The 26,603-nt window shown below is 34.1% G+C and overlaps 1 protein-coding gene across 1 annotated transcript; it reads left to right on the top strand.

Annotated features, from left to right (window-relative positions):
- Positions 1 to 22,803: 22,803 nt before the first annotated feature.
- LOC128556586 (location of vulva defective 1-like) lies at positions 22,804 to 26,359 on the top strand. The gene is made up of 3 exons (XM_053542119.1): positions 22,804 to 22,861; positions 23,514 to 25,197; positions 25,525 to 26,359. The coding sequence occupies exons 1-3, from the start codon at positions 22,804 to 22,806 to the stop codon at positions 26,357 to 26,359; spliced, it is 2,577 nt and encodes an 858-aa protein (XP_053398094.1).
- The last annotated feature ends 244 nt before the right edge of the window (positions 26,360 to 26,603 follow it).

Genomic DNA, 26,603 nt, shown 5'->3' with positions numbered 1-26,603 from the left:
AACATATCTCAGCTTTCAATCTTCGCACAATGAAGGTGGTCCATTCTTTTATCATTTTTACGGTACTCACTTGACTTCGTTTCAGTTTATTGCTGTTCTTAAAAAGGCCCTCAAGTTTTTTGGGTTAAACAACAAGAACATAAAATCGCATTCATTTAGGATTGGTCGAGCTTCTGGGATGTATCGGGGTGGCTGTCTTGTAGATGCTATACAATGTACTGTCAGATAAATTAACTCCATAATGTTTTTCATAAGTATGCTATATATACAGGTGAAGACTCCCGTGGTAGTACTGTACGCGTTGCTAACGTTGGTCATGACGGTATCGAAATTGACAATGTTCTTACCCTCTGAATTCGGTATATGCCTGCTCATCTTGCCTGAGAAAGCAACTTGTTTCTTACTATTAATCATTTCAACTAGAAAAAAAAGAATTATGATTAGGACATTTTACTCCTTTTACATATATTTTGATATAAAACATTGGATGAAATCTGATACATTCACAATGAAATTACCAAATGTAACTTCACTAAACACACGAAAGAATCTGGAGATGAAGTGATATAGTTACAGTAAAAATGGTTTAGAGGTCAGCAATATTAAGCAGCCTTTAGCAGCCAGTCAACCAACTCCACGAACTGACTTTATGTTTTAATTTCAATTTGTCTTTAGCAACCTCTTTCCATAAGCAGCTATATTCTCGTGCTTCCTTCATTTGCTGCTAAATATGGGTTTGACTGTATAAATAGTCGATCTTAATTCAACAGAGATATTTATGTAAATGGTAAGTTGCAAAAAATGGAATGTTCAAGAACCAATAAGCCTCTAAGGAGCTTTTCCTTTATGTAACATAGACACGTTATGACGTAACTAGTACACAAGTATTTATTTTTTAAAATCCTTTGAACTGCTAAAGAAATATGCGATTCAAAATACTTTCCCTCGTGAAATTAAATTTTCATAGAAATATATTTGTTATATTATTTCCCCCATGTGTATGCCTATTGATAAATCTAGATTGCTAAACAATAGGACATTTCAAAAAATCATAATATTAAAATTGACCAAATCAATGTTTTAATATTTTACCCATATAAATGTTAATAGTAAGCAATATATAATGTATAATGAAAATGTAGAAATGATTTTAATTTTAACATTTTAATTTGGTAGATTTTAATTAAAATAAAAGTTATTACCAGTCAGTCTGTCAACACTTGACTGTAGACTTTCAACTTGGTCCTGAAGGCTTCGAACCCGTGTCCCTAACACAAGTCTCAATGTCTGCCCATGCGTGTTAAATTCTCATAACCGAGCGTAATCGGCATTGAGGGTATTTCCATCGGAATCCTCCGAGGCTCGAGCTCCTACCGCGGCAAATAGAAAGGCGATCCAATAACACTTCATTTCCTCTACTATCTTTCTAATAAACAAAGTTCTTATGAAATGTTAACTTGAAGTTCGTTAACGATGCAAGTATCTTGCGACTGAATCGGAGATAGATCTTGCTCTCTTATTGTTACGTTCGACATACGACACCACTGGGTTTGAATCATCACATGTAATCTTTAGGCGAAATGTATTACTTTGTCCTAACATTATGGGGTATTACTGTTTATCCAATATTTTGTGTACCCTTAAATCATTCTGTGATATCTTTATTTCTCTTTTTATCATTAAATATATTTTACGATATTTGAAAATACAGCGTATTTTCTGATATTGTTAATTATAAACTAAGATATAATCAAATATTTTGTTATTCTAAAAATAAAACTTTTAAATATCATAAAATTGTTTAAGAAATGATATATCATGATATAATTTCTTCCCATCTGAACTCCAAACAATGATTTTTGTTTCAAGAGCAAGTCACTAAATGAGATATATTATTTCGATTCTTACACGTTACCAAGGACTTTAAAGTACATTCTTGAAGGCATTCATTAAATATTGGCCCGCTTTTAATCGGTTTCTTTTCCAGCGCGCCGCTATGCCGATTGACCTCATGACGTAATAATTGTGACATCAGAACAGTGAATTATTGTATAATAATTTACTGTTTTCAGCCTTCTTTGTTTAATAGGAAAATGAATCGGATCATGTTAAAATAAAGGATGATATTGAATATAAGAAAACATAGTATTGATTATATTTTTAGGGAGGAAAAGTTTTAAATTCAGACCTTGTGTTATACAATATTCATAAATACTATTACTTCTCATGCTGCTGAATATACCATGTGGTCCACATGTAGGAATCGATTAAATGACACTTGAAAACAAACATATTAATAAAGACAGGCCGTGATGGTTTTACATTGCTCATAATACATTTGGAGTAACACTGATCTTATTGACAAAATCAAGGTCACAGTGACCCAAATTTCTTTTTTTGCACAGTGATCCCAGAAATGAATTCACATACATCTCCTGCCTGCGTAGTTAGATATCCGGCTACTAAACCCTAGCGCTACAGCCAAGAAGTGGTAATAAGGTAAGGAGCTGTCGGTATTTCCGTTTTTGGGAAATCTCCAGTCGAAAATTGTAAGGATTTACATTGTCTCATTATAATCTTACTGATATCGAAAATTGGAAAATGTTGTTCCATATAACAACACTTTTACTGCAGGTTGGTTTTATTTTTTAACATATTATTTAAATTATTGTGATAAGAACTTTTCCTGATGCGGACGTTTGTGTATTTTGAAATATGTCTGTATTCAAACTACAGTTCGATGCAAAGACACTTTATATGAACGTTATCGTGCATGCAAAATAGTCAAAATATGTTTGATGCCTACACAGTACTTCGGACAAGGCTTCCTCCTCAAATTTCTCTTTGTTGAAAATAAGGGAAACAGACGACGTATCTGCCTTATTCATGACAGAGTATGTACTAAATGAATGCTATTACATCACAATCCCTCCTTTTGCCAATGTGTTCAACTATTTCTTCACATTAATTGTCATCATTAGAATTTTCTCATGTCTTTAAGCGTTTCTTGATGACTTTGGAAAGCTCTGCGTTGTTTGAAAGGTGATTTCACTTGTAATGACACATCTTTTGATCGATGAACAAATTTAGACCTTTTGCATGGCGACATGTGCATAGAGTTTGTTTTGTTGTTGCAGAACTTGCTTTCCATCGTGTACTTGTGTACACTAGAACTATTTTGTTTGGAGAAAAAGGCTTGGCAAGATATTGTTCATTTTTATGGTTGTTTGGAGAGGCCCACTTTTCCTTTTCCGCTTGAAAATCCCCATCAACAATATATAAACAGCGTATGCAGAATTTATCATAGTCACCGTGATACTTGAGTATAGAAAAGTTTTGTGTTATTAAATAATTAATCGCTCACTTATTGTTCGTACACATGCTTCTCTTCATTCTAAAATAACAATTAAGATATGAGAATAAAAAGGTGAATGACAATTTCATTATCCGGGAAGTATACCATATTTCTCGTGAATAAAAATACTTACAGATATTTAACACTAACTATACATCAGAGCGCCACTACTATTGTATAGCTCCACCACTGATGCAATAGCACCACCAGATCCAATATTTCTTTAAGAGAGATTTCATTAATTCTGATGTTTGCATCTATAAGTATCATGATACACATTTAGATCATCTGCCTGCACTATGATGTTCTTATAGTATATTTATGCATCGAAATGTTGTTTGAATACATACATATATCTTTAACCCGCCCGCTTAGCTCAGTAGGGAGAGCGTTGGTCTACGGATCACGGGGCCGCGAGTTCGATCCCCGGGCGGCTCGTATGTTCTCCGTGACGATTTGATAAAAGACATTGACATCATTCGTCCTCCACCTCTGGTAATTCATGTGGGGATGTTGGCAGCTGCTTGCGGAGAACAGGTTTGTACTGGTACAGAATCCAGGAACACTGGTTAGGTTAACTGTCCGCCGTTACATGAGTGAAATACTGTTGAAAAATGGCGTTAAACCCCAAACAAACAAACAAACAAACATATATCTTTAAATGTGCAAATGTCCGAATCAGGATGAAAGCACTTGACATCCCAATTTACATGAAATTTTATCACAATTACAGTCAACTTGTAGTAATAGTATTTTCACGGCACTACATTCTCCAATTTTTAAAATAAGCTTTTAAATTATCAAGTAGAATATAAAACAAAAAGTAACTTACAATATGAAACCGGTGATAGCTCCACCACAGAAATGCCGACATCTACTTTCATTATCACTACGTTTTGGTGGTGGCTCTAGGATTTAGTAGCCATTCAATACAGAGATAGTTGGAGTGCTTAGAGCTCAAAATTGGCCGAATCGTTCAGATAATTCTACAAGCAAATTGCTTTGCATGATTGTAGTATGGCAAATTGCCTTTAATATTTGATCGAGACCCCAACCTCAAAATCAATATGGCGACCAAAATTCAAGATGGCCGCCACATGGCTAACAAGCTTTATGACAATTGCACAAATTTTGTAAAAAGTGTGTTAGAATATGGAAAGTGAGGTTACTCTTTGTTTTTGTATTGATTAATATTGCTGAAGTGTTCGACTACATACCCAAATAAGGTTTTTGCTGGAAATATCAATTTTAATATAAAATATGCACATTTATAATGGTAAAATGGATGGAAAATTGTCATTGTTTTTATCAACACATTGCAATTTCATTTTTCCAGACGATTTACCAACAAAGTATTACTAAAATTGTTTTATAGTCTTATTTGATTTATGTTTTATTGGTTTTACCTGTAATACAGATAATATTTTGGCATTATTATGAAATAAATGTAAGGCTAGGTGGGTCGGGTAAATTGACCATCTGCAAATTCACTCAACATGTACATTACTTGAATATCATTTTAAACATAATTCGAATGAATTGTGATTAATTGAACTGCATTATACGACAATATTTCGTAAAAACACATTATTGAAGAAAAAATCGATATGTAGCATATTTTACACAAGTTACGTTACCTTTTCATTAAACGTGTTTATTTTTTCAAATTACTCAGAAGGATTTTTAAATTTAGGCAGATTTTAAATACAAATCACTATGAATTTAGCTGCAAAACATGAACAAAACATTTAGTAGCATAATTATTGTGTGTTATTGGTTTCGTTCCAGGATAGACTCTATACGTAACTATTTTACATATTTTACGTTACCATTTCACTACACTTATTATACTGTATCGTTATATTTAATAAGATATTTCAAAAATAAGTTACTGTGCATTTAGTTAATACCGTAGATCTGAAATATACAATCGTACTTGTCATGTATTGCTCTTTGATTTATCTTACAACACTTTTAAATACGTTACCAGTATATCTGGTTTTATTTTGAAAAAAAATGTATGGAAAATATTGAATTACCGATATCAATATATTGAGGATGACTAAATAGTAACACTTTTCTAATCGTCATATTATTATGTACAAGTAGTGATCCAAAATTGCATGGCCTTTTTTTCATAAATTTTATTTAGAAATATACCACACTGAAAATTGTAAAGTATAAATAAATTATATTTTCACACATTATCTATTGTCTGCATAAGAATAGAATTTAACAGTTCCGTCAGATTACATTTTCTTGTAATAGTAACAAGTAAAAGCTGAGGTGGGATTAACAAAAATAGGTGCAGTTCCACTGGAATTCAAATACGCATATATACTAAGTATCTGCTAGGGCACGTTTGTGTTAGTTCACTGACGGGTTATGTCAATATGTAATACAGAATTTCCACATTATACGCATGTCACCATAGAAATTATTAAACGATACATAATTTTGATCAAGCTTATCAACATGATCAAAACAAAACAATACGATGTCAAAACTCTTTCAAAGCACATAACATGACAGAAATTACAAAGACACTACGACACTTTCCCTGTGTTCCCAAAGTCACCTTTTTCTAATTTTAGGTGCACAAGTTTTAAATTTTGATAATAAATTAAATAACTGTTTCGTTTTGGAGTTATGATGAAAGTCTACGTAATTCTGGATCAACCCTCGTTTTGTCAAAATATCAGTCAAACTCCCACTAGTATCATTAGTCAAGTCATACATCAGAAATGTATGTAGCCATTCATGAAGTTAATAAAACGTATTAATCATGTAAAGAATCATTATGTCATGATCCGAATTGGAACAACAAAGAGAAATAGCAAAGCCCGTTTGTATGCTAACTATCTATTCTATTCGTTCAGGACACTCAGTTATAACTGGAATTCCAAGAAATCTTACAAAAACCTTTAGCATAATGATACAGTGCTATGCTTCAAGGTCAGTGTCATAGGTAAGGACACTAACCCTAATAACCCTAATACACTGACAATAGCACTCTTGGAAGCTTACTACTGAGTAATTATCTTGTTAGATTAAAATGTCATCAAATTCCATCAAGCTTTCAAGAAGTAACAGAAAACATAATGTCAGAAATATACATATATTGCCTGATAAAATATAATACAGAAGATATATCAATTATTTTGAAACATCTAATAGCCTATAAGACTAATTCAGGCCCCACTCCAGTTCCTGACAAGTTACCTATACTCATCAGTGTTGCACCCAACTATTTTAGCAAAGAAATAATATTTTCTCAAAATTTAGACCCCTCACACCCCAATCACCTTCCCCCCCCCCCCCCCCCAAAAAAAAAAAAAAAAACGCTTCAGAGACCAACATTTCATATCAATATTTCAAAATTGTCCTGGAGTAGAACCCCCTTACCCCTTAAACTGATAGACAGTACGTCAAATTTTAGACCAAACAATGCATTAGAGACCACCATTTCATACCTGTATTTCAAACAGTACCTGTGAGAGGGGTCCCTGACCCTGCTAAAATGAGGTAACTCTCTCCAGTATCTCAAAATTTAGACCAGAAAATGCACAAGAGGCCGCCATTTCTTACATGCCTATCAAAATATTCCTTGGGGAGATACCTCTGAGGGCTCCAATTTCGTACCTCCCTCATCTTGGCGCTATGCACCTTGCCGATGATAACTTCGCATTAAACTGGTGCCTCCCAGTCAAATATTTCTGGACCTGGGCCTGTAAACTATGCAAGTTTAGACCGCAACCAAGCAAATAAAATCAGACTTTAATGAACCCAGTCTGTTCATGAGAGGTAATGAAATGCGCAGCACTCTAGCAATGGCTTAGCGGAAATCAATTATACATAAAATTAATAGACGTCTTGATCCCAAAGGACACGAAGGTATAACAACACCGATTGAAAGTGCTGGGAGATTTTTTGCATCCGGCATCCGTCATACGGCACTTTAAGATTGCTGTTTTGAGAGTTAATAAAATCTAAAAGAGGAAGAGCCGGAAAATATAGCAACACTGCATGAGTATGCATTCAATACTGACATGACTGGCACGACTGACATTATGATAATCAGTTTAAGAAATTTGGTCAACATATCAACATTATTTCGTAAATTAGTCTTGAACCAGCTGAACAATATTATTTATACATGTAAAATTGGAGAGAATATACAAATGGTCATCTTGAATTTAAAGATTTATTGTCAATATCTTGTTGATAAAAATTGTATTTAATTGGCACTGTGATGCACTTTTCGTAATGTAGGAATTTATATCATCGAAAACACAACCCGCTTGGTTCTTTGTGTAAATGAACATTTTTCTTTCCGTCTCTTTTTCTTTACCAATTGCTATTTGGTCACTTTTCAATAAGCTAATTGCCTATTATGATTCACTGTGTTTCGTCGCCAGCTTTAAATGTGTAGTGAAAGGAGAAGCTGGATGCCAAGCACTGTTTGAATTTGAGATATTTTTCTCAGTAAAATGTAGAGATAGTACCTTAGTTTTTCAAATCATAGGTATGAAGTTTAAAAGCTTTGAAATGAAGACAAATGTACATATATTTCTCAAAAATTGATATATTGACAGAATTTTAACAAGAAGCGTAGAGTTATGAGCATTTAATATTTTCATGTAAAAGAAAATTTTGTGATCAAGGAAATGTATCTCTTCTTGGACCTGGAGAGCAGAAACATCAAAATGGACATAATAATGATAATATAGCGAATATTTTCTATTTGGGTGCATTTGATTTAACATTCAACTGTGATCTGGATTTCTAAATAAAGATCCATGATACTGTGTGCTAAAAATTTAGAACAACTGAACAGTCCTTTAACAGCAAAAAGATGCTGTAGCAAAAAGAAAATTGTTAAGCTCCAACTGGGACTCGTACCCAGGACCTCTCACACCTAAGGCAGACACTCTACCACTTCCCTATAACAGCAGTAGCTATAGCTAGGCAGATTAAGTGCACCGATTACATTACGTGAACTTGAATAGTTTTGTGACAATAACACATAATCGGCCTACTCCGGATTATCGGCGTATTCGCTTTGTTACCTAACGACAATTTTTGTGTAAAAAAGATATAAAATCTAATGCTGCAAAAGTTTTAATCGGTCAAAACTTCCCAAATTTCTCTGACATGTTTTTTAGAGTATGAACTTACTAACTGGTAGTACCAGTGAAATATAACTTACACTAAATATTATATATTTGCCTTTTTAGCAGCCAGCTGGTGAATGGCAAAGACAGTGGGCTTTGTCCAAATATAAGCAATTACTTTTACCAGTTTCGAGTGGATATCAATTGATAGGAAATAACAATTACAAACTAAATACCTTTCTGCAACACATGGAGTCATTAGCATTCACTGTCAATCAATATTACGACTAAGATCAACGATCATTTATTCATTCAAATAATTTATAGACAGTATCCGTTGTTTACATTTTTAATCGTAACTGGTGCTCTTGTAAAAACCACTTTTTTTTAAAAAATCGAAGAATGCGAAGAGCTATGGTACGGTCTCTATAAAATGTAAAATTATACCGTCTCGTCAAGGCAAGCTGGCATAATACATCAACGAAGCAAATGGATGTTCAGTTAGTAAAAAATCTGACGGGGAATCTTGGCAGCCATTTTGAATTTGGAAAACTGTCAGTCGAGCTACATCTAGTGTTAAAGTTATATAAGGGCAATATATTTCAGACACGTTTATGAACTTTATTCAGTAAGATTTTCAACAAAAGATGAAATATGGGCAAAATATCTTACATATTTTGAAAATCTCGATTTTTGGCCAAATTATGTCGGCCATCTAGAATTGTGTCGGCCATTTTGAATATAGGCTTTTAATATCATAATTTTTCGAAAATAAGATATAAATATTTCATTATCAAAACCCATTTTGCCTACTTCCAACATAAAATATTACTTAAATAGTCGATTTAATGAAGTCTTAGAAAATTGGTGGCCATCTTTGCGGCCATTTTGAATTTCAGACGCCATGTTGATTTTGACGCTTGGGTATCGATCAAAAATTTAGCGTATGGCTACAAACAATAAACATGCAAAGTGATTTGCTTGTAGAATTATCTGAACGATTTTCTGTATTATCACTCCAACTAAGAGAGCAGATCTACAATTCACGAGGTTCGGAGTCGATCGCTTGGCCAGTCATATGTTCTCCGTAACTATTTGGTAAAAGGCATTGGGTCTGAAGTCCACCAGCTTTGATTCATATGGAGAAGTTGTCAGTAGACTTGCGGAGAACACTTTAGTAGTGGTACAGGATCCAGGAACTCTCGTTAGATTAAATTCCCGCCGTTACATTAATGACATAATATCGTAAAACTGTGCGAAATTCAAAACTCAAATGAATTCACATACCATGTCATTGTTCTATGGAAATACGGCCGAATATGTGACATTACATTGTTTACATAACCAAAAGCAATTGAACGTTCAATAAATAGACTGATCATCATGCACTTTCACAAATAACTTACGTATTTATGTACAAAAATGATCGTCATTGGTGAAACAGATTGTCTTTAGAGTGAAGCATGATAAAATCGGACTTTTTTGCTTAATTAAGAGAACGTTACTCTAGATAAATCAATCTGACCTTCCGTAAACCAGGTAGATAGGTTTCTGGTATGAAAGAATTCCACACCCAGAGAGGGGTTTCGAGCTCGCGGCAGTGAGGGACAAGTGACCTAAAGTCAACAACATTACTCACTCAGCCATGGAGAATCTCTAGGCGAAAAATGAAATAAAAATTGAGAAATGAAGTGTAGTACCGGTGTCGCGTGAATATCACACGCGTTTTATGATAAGGAAATATATTAACAGTTATATTTTCAACATATATTATGATAAGTAATAGGTTAGACTTACAAAGTCTGTTGAGATCAAATAATCTGTAATAATATTAATTTCTTCATACTGACACTGACATTTTCTCAGAAAAACATTTTCTCTCTAGGCTCATCTCAACAGAGGCAAGAGATATTGTAAATTTTGTCAGAAAGTGGTATCAGAGAGGATTGATTTTATGGCCAAGTGCTTTACATTTAATGACTCTAACCACTGATGCCAGTCTAGTAATAGGTGTAATGTGTATGGTTTGAAACTTATTCAATCAAATGTTTGTGGACATTGGTTTTTATAATCAGCCTTTCTGCACAAATCTGACATGAAAATAAAATTTTACCTAGAAAATTTTTTGCTTAATGAAAATTAATTAATATATTATTATAAAACCTATTTTTTCCTCAAATTTTGAATGTTTAAAACATGCCAAATTTCAAGAATGTCCAGTAATCTTAATTTCTAAAATTTTCAACTCAAAATTGAGTTATATTGCAGATGCACAGGGGACACATACTGAAAATCAGTATTATATTCATTCATTATTAGTTTACTGTTCATAAAAAAAATTTCACAACAAACACATGCTTATTCAACAGCATGTGTTCTTTAAATGAAAAATAAGTGACTTTAAACATAACCAACACATTGAAATCATTTATTCTACATGCACTGCTTACTGAGAGTAGAAAATGACAAAATGCCATGCATGGTAAAATGTGATAGTAAAATTCATACATACTTTATTATGTTACTAAGAAGATGCACAGGGGACAAACTGCAGCAAAATATATATTCATAGAATATGTTCATAGTAAGTATTTTTTTTTCAACTACTCAGTATTCACTTGTGAACATTTACATATATAGGTAAACTTAAGAGCTTGAGAAGCAAAAAAAATTGATGTTTCCACTTTTTAACTTGAAAACTGGTTACTTCTGAAAAAATGCAAACAATGAATTTTAAATTGTCCAGAGTTTCTTATATAATGGTAGATTAAATGAATGTCAAAAAAGGGTGCACAGGGGACACCACTTTTGGCTTTGTGAATGTTGAACAGTCCTTAATATGTGGACTCCCTTTCAAAGAAAAATTTGAGCCGTGCCATGAGAAAACCAACATACTGGGTTTGTGACCAGCATGGATCCAGACCAGCCTGCCGTCCGAACAGTCTGATCAAAAACCATGCTGTTCGCTTTTAAAGCCTATTGGAATTAGAGAAACTGTTAGCGAGCAGCATGGATCCTGACCAGACTGCGCAGGCTGGTCTAGATCCATGCTGGTCGCAAACCAACTATGTTAGTTTTCTCATGGCACGGCTCAAATAAAGAATAATCTAATTCTATTTAAAAAAAATAAAAGAAATCTGACACTTAACAACTAAAAAGTTACAAAGGGGACATTTTTGGGTGTATAGACATTCATCAAATGTCTGAGAAAGTTGATCTATTAAACAAAAAACATACTGTGTCTTCACAGCTGAAAGGATAAAGATCTTAGAAAAACATTAGGACTTAAGAAAACTAATGGGGTTATGAAATTGTAGTGTTCCACATTAAAATTTTGTACTTTTTCACTATATTTTTGTGAAGAGGGTTCCATCACAAGATGTGAAATATTGGTGAGAGTAAGATGTTGTTGGTAATGAAAAAAAAGAGTATTCTGCTTTAAATGTGCAGAGTTTAAGCTTACTGGAACCACACTCTCGAGTCCGCTTCTTGGAATAACCAGTACTAGTGTCATATGAGAAGTACTGACCCCACTGGGGCTTGAACCCACGACCCCTGGATTGAGCTGAGCCAACAACTTACATACTACATAATTTAACATAAATCAATGAGGAACTCGTGCGGACGCATTGGTTGATAGGGCTAATACGCTGTCCTACAGAGGTGAAGGCCCCAGGTTCGATTCCTGGCAACTCCCATTGCGGTGTGACTTTGGGTAAGGCACTTTATCACGATTGCCTCAGTCGGCCCAGCTGTAAATGGGTACTCGCAAATTGCTGGGGGTAAGGTATAACTGGTTTTAAATGTTCTTAAAAAAGGGTCGGTCAAAAGCTCTACAGAGCTTATGTTCATTGTTTCACAAAGCGACGTTAGATAAAATTTACCTTTAACCGAATCCCCTTTTGATCCATGTAAGTTTTTTTTTAAATTAATTTCAAAATTGTGACACAATAGGCATTTAAACCTATAGAATTTCATGGGTCAGCAGCGATGAAAATTTTATCAGAAATTAACTACTTCCAATATTTTGATCTTTCGAGTGTTTAACGCAAGTGGGGACATTGCCCATACAGTATATCTATTATCATATAAAAAAAATCTCAACATCTCCTCTGTTCCATATGGATCCCGTTTTAAATTTTTGGATTATATTCCAACTGAACATCTAATTACGGATCACTTTTTTCGAATTTCAGTAGTTGAAAACAGCTAATAAATCACAATTACAGCTGCTCAGTAGACCTAGATCTATATTGTAAAATTATGTCACTCTGGCCAGTCTTTGTCTGAAGAAGTCTTAAGAGCAACCACACTACCAGTAGGTGTTATTAAACTGATTGTATGTAATCTACTAGATCCATATTATATGTGGAAACAGATAAATAAGATAAACAAGTGACTGTCAATCAGAAAGATCTAAAATCTACAATATTTTATTTCAAAAGTGCAGATCTACTTACTTTCGATTTCGCAAGCTCCGCCATCTTGTCTCTCCAGGCGGCGAATGATGAAATTAAAACGTGCGAATCACGCTTTTCTCCAAAGGTGTAATTACACCGATAACAGATATTTGCCTATGGGTATGTCAAGCAAGTTATTAGAGTCTTAAATTAACAAGAAGTTTTACTGAAAAATAATAGGACAGTTTTGAAATAAGCAACTCATTATTTGCACAACGCGGCCATGTTTTTCGTAGATTTTTAGACAAAAAGGTCATTTTCAGAGCGTGTAAATCTTATTATTTTGAGTAGCTATTCACAAACAACAGTCCCATGCACAATATTTAACACCTCTAGCAAGTTTTAAGACAATCTGATCCGTGAAAAAGATAAGTTACTGTGTTCTGCAGGTTTTTTTAGAAGCACCATAAAAGCCGGTAAAATACGTCAAATTGGGCATTTTCAAATCAATATATTTAAATTTCAGGAATATAAAATCAAAATCAAATTATGTAAGTTACAAAAGCTGTCTTTGAGAATTAAATATGCAAAATTTTGCAAATATTGGACAAAGAATAAGCATTTGGGCAGGTTTTGAAAAACATGTAAAAACCGTGGACCTGGTCACGACCGTGTGATAATCACGCTACACCGGCAATAATCGATTTAATGCGGAATCATTACAGTTTTTGTGGTAAATGAAGTTTACAAAATGTTAAAGAATTGATGAGATGACACCTGTCATGATTCTGACACAGATTAAATGAAACTTTTAGTGTGTTTTGTTTATGTGTGAGAATCTAATTAATATTTCAATGATCTTACAAGTTATAAAGCCCACTCTCTTAGCTCAATAGGGAGAGCGTCGGTCTACAGATCGCGGTGTTGTGAATTCGATCCCCGGGCGTGGCGTGTGTTCTCCGTGACGACTTGATAAAAGACATGTATTTAGTCATTAGACCTAAACCTCTGATTTCTTTTAGGTTTTGCAGTTACATGCGGAGAACAGGATTGTACTGGTACAGAATCCAGGAACACTGGTTAGATTAACTGTTCGCTGTTACATGACTGAAATACTGTTGAAAAACGGCGTTAAACTCGAAAGAAATAAAAAACAAATACAAATTCTGAGTAAATAAAATAACCATTAGTGAAGAAATGGAGGTGCCAGAGTGTATGATAATTATGTAAAGATATCGTATTTTTGTTAAAATCAATGGCTTGTAATTCTGATCTTACGAGTTCGATTTGAATTATATTTTAACTTACACGACATCTTAGAAGTATACATATTCGATGCCAGTGTGATGAAGATGTGTCAAGACATGAAGATACATGAAAGTATTAGTAAAATGTCTCATTTTGGTAAATCAAAGGCACATAACATTTGACCGGTACAGCCATAGCCTAATTTAAACGACGTCTTACATGATACACACAATCTATATGGATATATCAAGGTTAGTATAGAAATGTAGGTGATAGAGTATAGATGTAATAAACCGTGACAGTTTTATCAATCAAGATAGCTAAACTGTATATTAAGTGGTCCGATTTTATTCACATAATAACTTTGACCATAAAGATGTTGCTTAACATGCTTACACTCGCAAACTTTCACGACCAAAATCTTTAATAATTATAATCAAGCTTGAGGTGCTTAAAATTTGGCATCTTCGAATCACTAATGGTGCACACGTTCCAACTTCTTGTCTAAAGTGAAAAGTAATACAACATACTGTAGAGTGTATACAATTAAGTACATAAAATAAACAATTATTATCAAACATATTCATTTAAATTAAGGTATCGCCACAGTCACATATCAGTTCATATTTTCAGGCCGAATATTTTTCTCTTGAAAATTGCACTAAAGCCTTAACAGTCGGTCAAATCATCAACATAGAAGCATATATGATATATAATACATACGCCGCTTGTAAAGTGTTTGAGTCTCGTTTAGTCCGAAAGTGTACCCCAAAATATTAAAATATTACACGCAGTCAAACTCCATTATAACACATATTACAAAGCCAAAATTATTTGAATACTATAAACTGTTATAGAATTTTTGTAGAAATTGTTCCCGGTTATTGCATTAGACACAAAACGACAACCCCATGTAAATGTAATTTGAAATGTTGTTTGTACATGCATTACTGACCACAGCTAGCTAGGTAAACCAGTACACAATGTACTATAATATCACCTGTTTATATAAATGTAAATTTTGGATTAACAGATAAAACAAATTGGATTAATTGATCAGATGGTGTTTGGATTTTTTGTGTATAATTCAGTAACCAGGTAAAATTTCAAAATAATTCCCTGTAAGACTTTGTTCTTCACGGCCTGCTTTACAATTGGCTTTTATTGTTTATTTACATGACTGTATTGCATATATATTGAGTTTGCAAAATTTTGTCATTTTGGCCAGAGAAAAATATCGAATAAAGGCATAATACAGGTAATTAAATTCACATCCTTTAACTTGCATATGTTCGCATACAAAATGTAGATACTTAGTAAAATGGCGGCCACCGCTGCGATGCCTTATATGCATAGAAGTAGCTACATTACTAGATTGAAATATTTTGTTTAATTTAATAAACTGGCCGCAAAAGTGAACCAAAGGCCCTATTCGAAAGTATCATATATATGCTTAGTGCCAATTCCAAACATTAAAAGTTTAAAAATATAAAATTGGAAACTGTTTTTGAAACCACTGTACAAAATTAATGCATATGGTTTTGAAACCAGTCTTTCTTCCAAGATAGCCATTAGGCAACTTTGATGAGTGACCAATTCAGCCATTATTTAAATACAGCATTTCTGTTAATATAAAATATCAATACTGCAGTCAGTAGACTCATTAGTGGTTACACCAAATCTTATGTCTGATTAAATTTACTATTCAGATCGAATAAAGTTTAAATGTATAACCTACATTGGGGAAAATGAAAAGAAACCACCCAAGTTGAACAAGATCTATTTAAAAGACAATACCTTTGCTACGACTTAAATATCCCATTTTAGATCTGGTTTTTAAATGGAAATTTCGAAATATGATTATACCGCAGCCAAATAAGTAAAAATAAAACGTGATCTAATTGGTAAAAATAGAGATTTGAAATAGACAACGCAAAGTTACAAGGGGCGTTCAAAATGTAATGTTACTCCGTATGTAGTTCCGTAACCGCTGTATTTTTAGATGCGGTTTCGGCACATTATAGACTCGGGAATTTATTGGGAACACAATGCTATATAAATTATAAAAATCAGCAGGTTCAAAGTAAAAATATAATCATTTTAGTGAGGTGTACTCGGGTATACTGAAGCATTATTATAATTGAGGTTTGTCCTCATAGGCATCCAGAGTCTCAGAAAAATAGAATAACTTTTAAAATCACAAAATTCTATCACTTTTCTACGGGGTACAGCAATTTGTGATAAGTTTGCGTTTGTTTTAAACTATTAAAATATCTAAACTCGAGGTTGAATCCATCTGGAATGGGTGTTGAGAGCGATTAATCAAAGTTGAATCGAGAATTAAAATACTGGTATCAACTTAAAATACAAAAAAAGTTTAAACGATGATTATCGCGTCTGACAAAATTGCAGAGGCTCATTGTACTCACCTTATTATTGTTCGAGTAAAAGTACATACACTCAATTTAAAACTGTTATAAACTTCTTTATTTTATTTTTCATATGTTTTTGTGAAGATCATGATTTGTTTTATGTGTTTAAACTGAACATTGAACTATACTTCTAATTGTTGAATAGTAGAATCAAGGAATTGCATATTACAAACTCAATATTTTTGACATAAAATTGTCAAATACACCCGAGTACACCTCACTCAAATGATTATATTTTTACTTTGAACCTGCCGATTTTTATAATTTATATAGCATTGTGTTGCCAATAAATTGCTGTATAATGTGCCGAACACCGCATCTAAAAATAATAAGCGGTTACGGAACAACATACGGAGTAACATTACATTTTGAACGCCTCTCGTATAAAACGGGCATTGAAAATCTGAAAAATTATTATATTTACTTTATAGTAAAGTTATAAAGTAATTAATACGGTACTACTTTGGCTGCATTATGAGCCATGTGGAATTATTGTGCATTTTGTGCCGACACGCACCGTATAATACTTTGTCATTACGTCATGCTTACCTTTTGAATATAATGTGATTAATCTTGTGTGTTGATGTGGATCAGTTACTAAAAGAAACAGCGGTAAATCAATTACTTAGTACTCTGATATTATACTATGTGGCGTCTTCTCTTATACAGACAGTAAACTAAGCATTCTTTTTGTGCCCCACCCTCCATTTTTTGTTTTTGTTGAGGGAGGGTAGGGAGGGGCACTTAAAGTTGACCGTGTCCGTCCGTCGGTCCGAATTTGTGTCGTTCATATCTCAAAAATATTTGACCCAGAATCAACAAACCTCACAGGTTTGTTATTCAGCACAGAAAGTTTTGCACCAAGGGTTTAATTTTGATCTCAATTGCCAGACCAGAACTATGTCCTTTGTCAAAAATATGCAGGAAAAAAGGCCTAAGTTTGTCTCAAAAAGTTTTTGACCCTGTATTATGAAATATTACAGGAAGGTTATTCCGCATGTGAAAAATGTGCACCTGGGACTTTTCAGAGTTATCCTTTAGCCTGGCCAGAGTTATGGCCCTTGGTTTTGTCAAAAGTATGCATTAAAAGGTATAGACTGAAGTTGTGCCGTACATATCTCCAGAAGTATTTTACCTAGGGTCATGAAACATTATAAGAATATTACTCAGCATGTGAAATTGTGTACATGGGATTTTGTTCTAGATTTCTATCCGTCTGCAGAGACCAGAGTTATGGCGATTGACTGTCAAAAATATGCATAAAGGGTATACAAGTTTACGTCACATGTATCTAAAAACGTATTTGACTTAGAGTCATAAAACATTAGGGGGTTATTATACGGTGTTCTGTTTGGGATTTCACTCAACCAGACTGGAGTTTTGGTCCTTGACTTACTGAAACAAAAATAGTGCTGATATATCTTAAAAATGTTCCATCTAGAGTTATGAAATCATATAGGAATATTATTCAACATATGAATTTGTGCATCTGATTTTTTGATATTTTACTTTGCAAGACCAGTTGACTAAGTTTTTCCCCCATGTATATCAAAATGTATTTGACATACAGCAAACAAAACTAAATGGGTGACTGTTTTATAGCATGTGAAGTTGTGTACACGGTGTTCTCTTTTATGGTCCTTCACTTAGTGAAAAATACACATAAAGTTCTTAAAAGTTTTTTTGATGGTTCCAAAGTATTTTCATATTGACTTTTTTATAAATCACAACAAAATCTTTAAGTCCCCTGTGACGGACGTAAAACTGTCTCCCCTAACTTGGAGAGTGAGTGTTGTTATATTTTCAGGTCCTTCGAAATCATTGAGCACATTCCAGTAGTAAGGGGCGTGAAAAATGTTCCGCACATTTCATGAAGTCTGATGAACAAACAAAACTTGCTATTGTTTTGTTTGTGTTGTATATTTCTAAATGATACTTTTTAGATTATATTATTCGTTGTTTAAATGAATATTACCTTATGTTTGTGTTCAGCTCGTATACAACAAATCTCGTCTTTTCTGTAAAATTTCTATATGATTAACAGGTTTCATTCGAGTCTTTTATGTTTGCCTTCCATGCTTCTTTTGATTGATTATGACCTTGCTTTATCATAAATCTCGGCCATATATGACCATTTTGTGTCGATTCGCCGTAAAACCCAACTCACTTCCTTATCATAAATCAAAGAAAACTATATGAAATTGTCACCAACATGCTACTCTACCATATGAGGTGATTATATGCTTAACTCGATCTGAAAAAATAAATGTGTTGTATAATAAAAAAAAAATCGCGTTTATACTTTAGGCTTACCTTCCCCTAGAATTTAAGTGAGTATTACAAAAAAAAGTAAATTATTTTCCTTAAACATACGGAATACGGACGTATGCGCATACTCCGATACATCTGATACAACAACTCAAAAAACTACTGATACAACAACTCAACAGACTTCTGATACAACAACTCTACAAACTATTTCCAAAACTATTACACAATTTTCTGCCGCAACGGGTACACACACTATTGATACAACAACACAACAAACTTCTGATATTTTAACTCTGCAAACTATTTCCAAATCTATTGCACAAGCTACTTCCGCAAATACTGCAACAACTGGTGCACACACTACTGATACAACAACTCAACAAACTTCTGATACAACAACCCAACAAACATCTGATACAACAACTCTACAAACGATTTCCAAAACTATTGCGCAAGCTACTGCCGCAACTACTACAACAACGGGTGTACACACTACTGATACAACAACTCAAGAAACTTCTGATACAACAATTCAACAAACGTCTGATACAACACCTCTGCAAACTATTTCTAAAACTATTGCACAAGCTACTGCTGCAATTACTGCAATAACGGTTGCACAAACTACTGATACAACAACTCAACAAACTTCGTATAGAACAACTCAACAAACATCTGATACAACAACTCAACAAACATCTGATACAATAACTACACAAGCTACTGATATAACAACTCAACAAACTTTTGATATAACAACTACACAAATTCCTGATACAACAACTCAACAATCTTCTGATACAACAACTACACAAACTATTTCCAAAACTATTGCACAAGCTAGTGCCGCACCTACTGCAACAACGGGTGCACAAACTACTGATACAACAACTCTACAAACTTCTGACACAAGAACTCAACAAACTTCTGATACAACATCTCAACAAACTTCTGATACAAAAACTCAACAAACTCCTGATAAAACAACTCAACAAACTGCTGAGTATATATGCAACTACTGAAACAACGGGTGTACACACTACTGATACAACAACTCAACACACTTCTGATACAACAACTCAACAAACTTCCGATACAGCAACTACACAAACTACTGATATAACAACTCAACAAACTTCTGATGCAACAACTACACAAACTATTTCCAAAACTATTGCACAAGCTACTGCCGCAACTACTGAAACAACGGGTACACACACTACTGATACAACAACTCAACAAACTTTTGATACAAGAGCTCAACAAAATTCTGATAAAACAACTACACAAACCACTGATACAACAACTCAACAGACTTCTAATACAACAATTCTACAAACTATTTCCAAAACTATGACACAATCTTCTGGGGCAACTACTGCAACAACGGGTACACACACTACTGATACAACAACACAACAAACTTCTGATATTTTAACTCTGCAAACTATTTCCAAAACTATTGCACAAGCTACTTCCGCAACTACTGCAACAACTGGTGCACACACTACTGATACAACAACTCAACAAACTTCTGATACAACAACGCTACAAACTTCTGATACAACAACTCTACACACGATTTTCAAAACTATTGCGCAAGCTATTGCTGTAATTACTGCAACAACGGGTGACCTGATACAAAAACTCAATAAATGCCTGATACATCAACTCAAAAACCTTCTGATACAAAAACTCAACAAACTTCTGATACAAAAACTCAACAAACTACTGATAAAACAACTCAACAAACTTCTGATACAACAATTCAACAAGCTACTGATACAACAACTCAACACACTTCTGATACAACAAATCAACAAACAAATGATACAACTCAACAATCTACTGATACAACAACTCAACAAACAACTGATACAACAACTCAACAAACAACTGATACAACAACTCAACAAACTTCTGATATAACAACTCAACAAACTTCTGTTACAACAAATCAACAAACTTCTGATACAAAAACTCAACAGACATCTGATACAACAACTCAATATACTACTGAATCAGATACAACAACTCAACACACTTCTGATATAACAACTCAACACACTTCTGATATAACAACTCAACAAACTTCTGATATAACAACTCAACACACTTCTGATACAACAAATCAACAAATAACGGATACAATAACTCAACAGACATCTGATACAACAACTCAACAAACTACTGAATCAGATACAACAACTCAACAAACTTCTGATAAAACAACTCAACAAACTTCTGATACAACAACTACACAAACTACTGACACAACAACTCTACAAACTATTTCCAAAACTATTACACAAGATTCTGCCGCAACTACTGCATCAACGGGCGCACACACTACTGATACAACAACTCAACAGACTTCTGATACAAAAACTCAACAACGTCTGATATAATAACTCTACAAACTATTTCCAAAACTATTGCACAAGCTACTGCAACAACTACTGCAACAACGGATGCATACACCATTGAAACAATAAACCAACAAACTTCTGATACAACAACTCAACAAACTTCTGATACAACAACTCAACAAACTTCTGATACAACAAATCAACAATATCCTCATACGATAACTCAACAAACTTCTGACACAACAATTACACAAACCATATCCAAAACTATTGCACAAGCTACTGCCGCAACTAATGCAACAATGGATATACACACTACTGATACAACAACTCAACAAACTTCTGATACAACAACTCAACAAACTTCTGATACAAGAGCTCAACAAACTTCTCATAAAACAACTCAACAAACTACTGATACAACAACTCAACAGACTTCTGATACAACAACTCAACAAACTTCTGATACAACAAGACTACAAACTATTTCCAAAAATATTACACAATGTTCTGCCGCAACTACTGCAAAAACGGGTAAACACACTATTGATACAACAACGCAACAAACTTCTGATATTATAACTCTGCAAACTATTTCCAAAACTATTGCACAAGCTACTTCCGCAACTACTACAACAACTGGTGCACACACTACTAATACAACAACTCAACAAACTTCTGATACAACAACCCAATAAACTTGGGATACAACAACTCTACAAACGATTTCCAAAACAATTGAGCAAGCTATTGCCGCAACTACTGCAACAAGGGGTGTACACATTACTGATACAACAACTCAAAACACTTCTGATACAACAACTCAACAACCATCTGATACAAAAACTCAAAAAAACTACTGATACAACAACTCAACAAACTTCAGATACAAAAACTCGACAAAACTACTGATACAACAACTCAACAAACTTCTGATACAACAACTCAACAAACAACTGATACAACAACTCAACAAACAATTGATAAAACAACTCAACAAACTACTGATACAACAACTCAACAAACTTCAGATACAACAACTCAACAAACAACTGATACAACAACTCAACAAACTACTGATACAACAACTGAACAAACTTGTGATATAACAAATCAACAAATTTCTGATACAACAACTCAACAGACTTCTGATACAAAAACTCAACAAACAATTGATACAACAACACAACAAACTACTGTTACAAAAACTCAACACACTTCAGATACAACAACTCAACAAACAACTGATACAACAACTCAACAAACTACTGATACAACAAATCAAAAAACTTCTGATATAACAAATCAACAAACTCCTGATACAACAACTCAACAAACTTCTGATACAACAAATCAACAAACTTCTGATACAATTTATAACTCACCAAACTTCCGGTTTAACAACTCAACAAACTACGGATAAAATAACCCAACAGACTTCTGATACAACAACTCACCAAACTACTGAATCAGTTACAACAACTCAACAAACTTCTGATACAAGAACTCAACAAACATCTGATACAACAACTACAAAATCTTCTGATACAACAAATCTCAAAACTATTTCTAAAGCTATTACACAAGCTTCTGGCGCAACTACTGCAACAACGGATGCACACACTACTGATACAACAACTCAACAGACTTCTAATACAACAACTCAACAAACGTCTGATATAATAAATCTACAAACTATCTCCAAAACAAATACACAAGCTTCTACCGCAACTACTGCAACAACGGATGCACACACTACTGAAACAACAACTGAACAAACATCTGATACAACAACTCAACAATCTTCTGATACAACAAATCTACAAACGATTTCAAAACTATTGCGCAATCTATTGCCACAATTACTGCAACAACGGGTGTACACACTACTGATACAACAACTCAACAAACTTCTGATACAATAAATCAACAAACTTCTGATACAACAACTCAACAAACTTCTGATACAACAACTCAACAAACTTCTGATGCAACAAATCAACAACCTCCTGATACAACAACTCAACAACTTAGTGATACAACAACTCAACAAAGTACTAATACAACAACTCAACAAACTACTGATACAAAACCCCAAGAAACTATTGACACAACAACTCAACAATCTTCTGATATAACAATTCAACAAACTTCTGATACAACAACTCAACAAACTACTGATACAACAGCTCAATAAACTACTGATACAACAACTTAACACATTACTGATACAACAACTCAACAAACTTCTCTTACAACAACTCAACAAACTTCTGATATAACTACCAAACATACTTCTTATACAACGTCTCAACAAACAACAGGTACAACAACTGAACAAACTACTTATACAACAACTAAACAAACTACTGATACAACCACCCATCAAACTATTGATAAAACAACTCAACAAACTTCTGATTCAACAAAGCAACACACTGCTGATACAACAACTCAACAAACTTCTGACACAACAACTGAACAAACAAGTGATAAAACAACTCAACAAACTTCCGATTCAACAACTCAACAAACTACGGATATAATAAGTCAACAGTCTTCTGATACAACAACTCAACAAACTCCTGAATCAGATACAACAACTCAGCAAACTTCTGATACAACAACTACACAAACTAATGATACAACAAATCTCAAAACTATTTCCAAAACTATTACACAAGCTTCTGCCGCAACTACTGCAACAACGGGTGCACACACTATTGATACAACAATTCAACAGACTTCTAATACAACAACTCAACAAACGTCTGATTTAATAACTCTACAAACTATTTCCAAAACTATTGCGCAATCTATTGCCACAACTACTGCAACAACGGGTGTACACACTACTGATACAGCAACTCAACAAACTTCTGATACAGTAAATCAACAAACTCCTGATACAACAACTCAACAAACTTCTGATGCAACAAATCAACAATCTCCTGATACAACAACTCAACAACATAGTGATACAACAACCCATCAAACTATTGATACAACAACTCAACCATCTTCTGATATAACAACTCAACAAACTTCTGAAACAACAAATCAACAAACTTCTGATACAACAACTCAACAAACATTTGACACAACAACTCAACAAACATCTGATACAACAACTCAACGAACTACTGATACAACAACTCAAACGACTTCTGATACAATAAATCAACAAACAACTGAATCAGATACAACAACTCAACAAACTTCTGATATTAAAACTCAACAAACTTCTGAAACAACAACTCAACAAACTTCTGATACAACAACTCTACAAACTATTTCCAAAACTATTACACAATCTTCTTCCGCAACTACTGCAACAACGGGTGCACACACTACTGATACAACAACTCAAGAAAATTCTGATGCAAGAAGTCAACAAACGTCTGATACATCAACTCTACAAACTATTTCCAAAACTTTTGCACAAGCTACTGCTGCAACTACTGCAACAACGGTTGTACACACTACTGATACAACAACTCAACAAACTTCATATACAACAACTCAACATACATCTGATACAACAACTCAACAAACATCTGATACAACAACTACACAAGCTACTGATATAACAACTCAACAAACTTCTGATACAACAACTACACAAACTCCTGATACAACAACTCAACAAACTTCTGATACAACAACTATACAAACTATTTCCAAAACTATTGCACAAGTACTGCCACACCTAATGCAACAACGGTTGCACAAACTACTGAAACAACAACTCTACAAACTTCTGATCCAACAACTCAACAAACTTCTGATACAACATCTCAACAAACTTCTGATTCAACAACTCAACAAACACCCGATAAATCAACTCAACAAACTACTGACACAACAACTCAACAAACTACTGAAGCAGATACAACAACGCAACAAACTTTTGATACAACAACTCAACGAACCTCTGATACAACAACACTACAAACTACTTCCAAAACTATTGCGCAAGCTATTGCAGCAACTACTGCAACAACGGGTGTACACACTACCGATACAACAACTCAACAAACTTCTGATACAACAACTCAACAAACTTCTGATACAACAACTTAACAAACTACTGATACAACAACTCAACAAACTACTGATACAACATCTGAACAGACTTCTGATACACCAACTCAACAAACTACTGAATCAGATACAACAACTCAACAAACTTCCGAAACAAAACAACTCAACAAACTTCTGATACAACAACTCTACAAACTATTTCCAAAACTATTACACAATCTTCTTCGCAACTACTGCAACAACGGGTGCACACACTACTGATACAACAACTCAAGAAACTTCTGATACAAGAAGTCAACAAACGTCTGATACATCAACTCTACAAACTATTTCCAAAACTTTTGCACAAGCTACTACTGCAACTACTGCAACAACGGTTGTACACACTACTGATACAACAACTCAACAAACTTCGTATACAACAACTCAACATACATCTGATACAACAACTCAACAAACATCTGATACAACAACTACACAAGCTACTGATATAACAACTCAACAAACTTCTGATACAACAACTACACAAACTCCTGATACAACAACTCAACAAACTTCTGATACAACAACTATACAAACTATTTCCAAAACTATTGCACAAGTACTGCCACATCTACTGCAACAACGGGTTAACAAACTACTGAAACAACAACTCTACAAACTTCTGATACAACAACTCAACAAACTTCTGATACAACATCTCAACAAACTTCTGATACAACAACTCAACAAACACCCGATAAAACAACTCAACAAACTACTGACACAACAACTCAACAAACTACTGAAGCAGATACAACAACGCAACAAACTTTTGATACAACAACTCAACGAACCTCTGATACAACAACACTACAAACTACTTCCAAAACTATTGCGCAAGCTATTGCAGCAACTACTGCAACAACGGGTGTACACACTACCGATACAACAACTCAACAAACTTCTGATACAACAACTCAACAAACTTCTGATAGAACAACTTAACAAACTACTGATACAACAACTCAACAAACTACTGATACAACATCTGAACAGACTTCTGATACACCAACTCAACAAACTACTGAATCAGATACAACAACTCAACAAACTTCCGAAACAAAACAACTCAACAAACTTCTGATACAACAACTCTACAAACTATTTCCAAAACTATTACGCAAGCTTCTGCCGCAACTACTGCAACAACGGGTGCACAAACTACTGATACAACAACTCAACAAGTGCCCGCCCGCTTATCTCAGTAGGTAAGAGCGTTGGTCTACGGACCTCTGGGTCGCGAGTTCGATACTCGGGCGAGGCGTATGTTCTCCGTGACTATTTGATAAACGACATTGTGTCTGAAATCATTAGTCCTCCACCTCTGA

The sequence above is a fragment of the Mercenaria mercenaria genome, chromosome 4 (assembly GCF_021730395.1).
Source record: "Mercenaria mercenaria strain notata chromosome 4, MADL_Memer_1, whole genome shotgun sequence".
In the NCBI taxonomy this organism is placed as follows: Eukaryota; Metazoa; Mollusca; class Bivalvia; order Venerida; family Veneridae; genus Mercenaria; species Mercenaria mercenaria.
The sequence above is the reverse complement of the archived record's forward strand: the minus strand, read 5'-3'. Positions and strand labels throughout refer to the sequence as shown.

Bases quoted from the DNA above. Each gene is read 5' to 3' on its own strand.
- LOC128556586 (XM_053542119.1), top strand. From the start codon at position 22,804: ATGCACACACTACTGATACAACAACTCAACAGACTTCTAATACAACAA. The intron at 22,862-23,513 runs GTCTGATATAAT...AACAAACAACAG, and splicing joins AATACAACAACTCAACAAAC to GTACAACAACTGAACAAACT. The intron at 25,198-25,524 runs GTACACACTACC...TTCTGATACAAG, and splicing joins CAACTACTGCAACAACGGGT to AAGTCAACAAACGTCTGATA.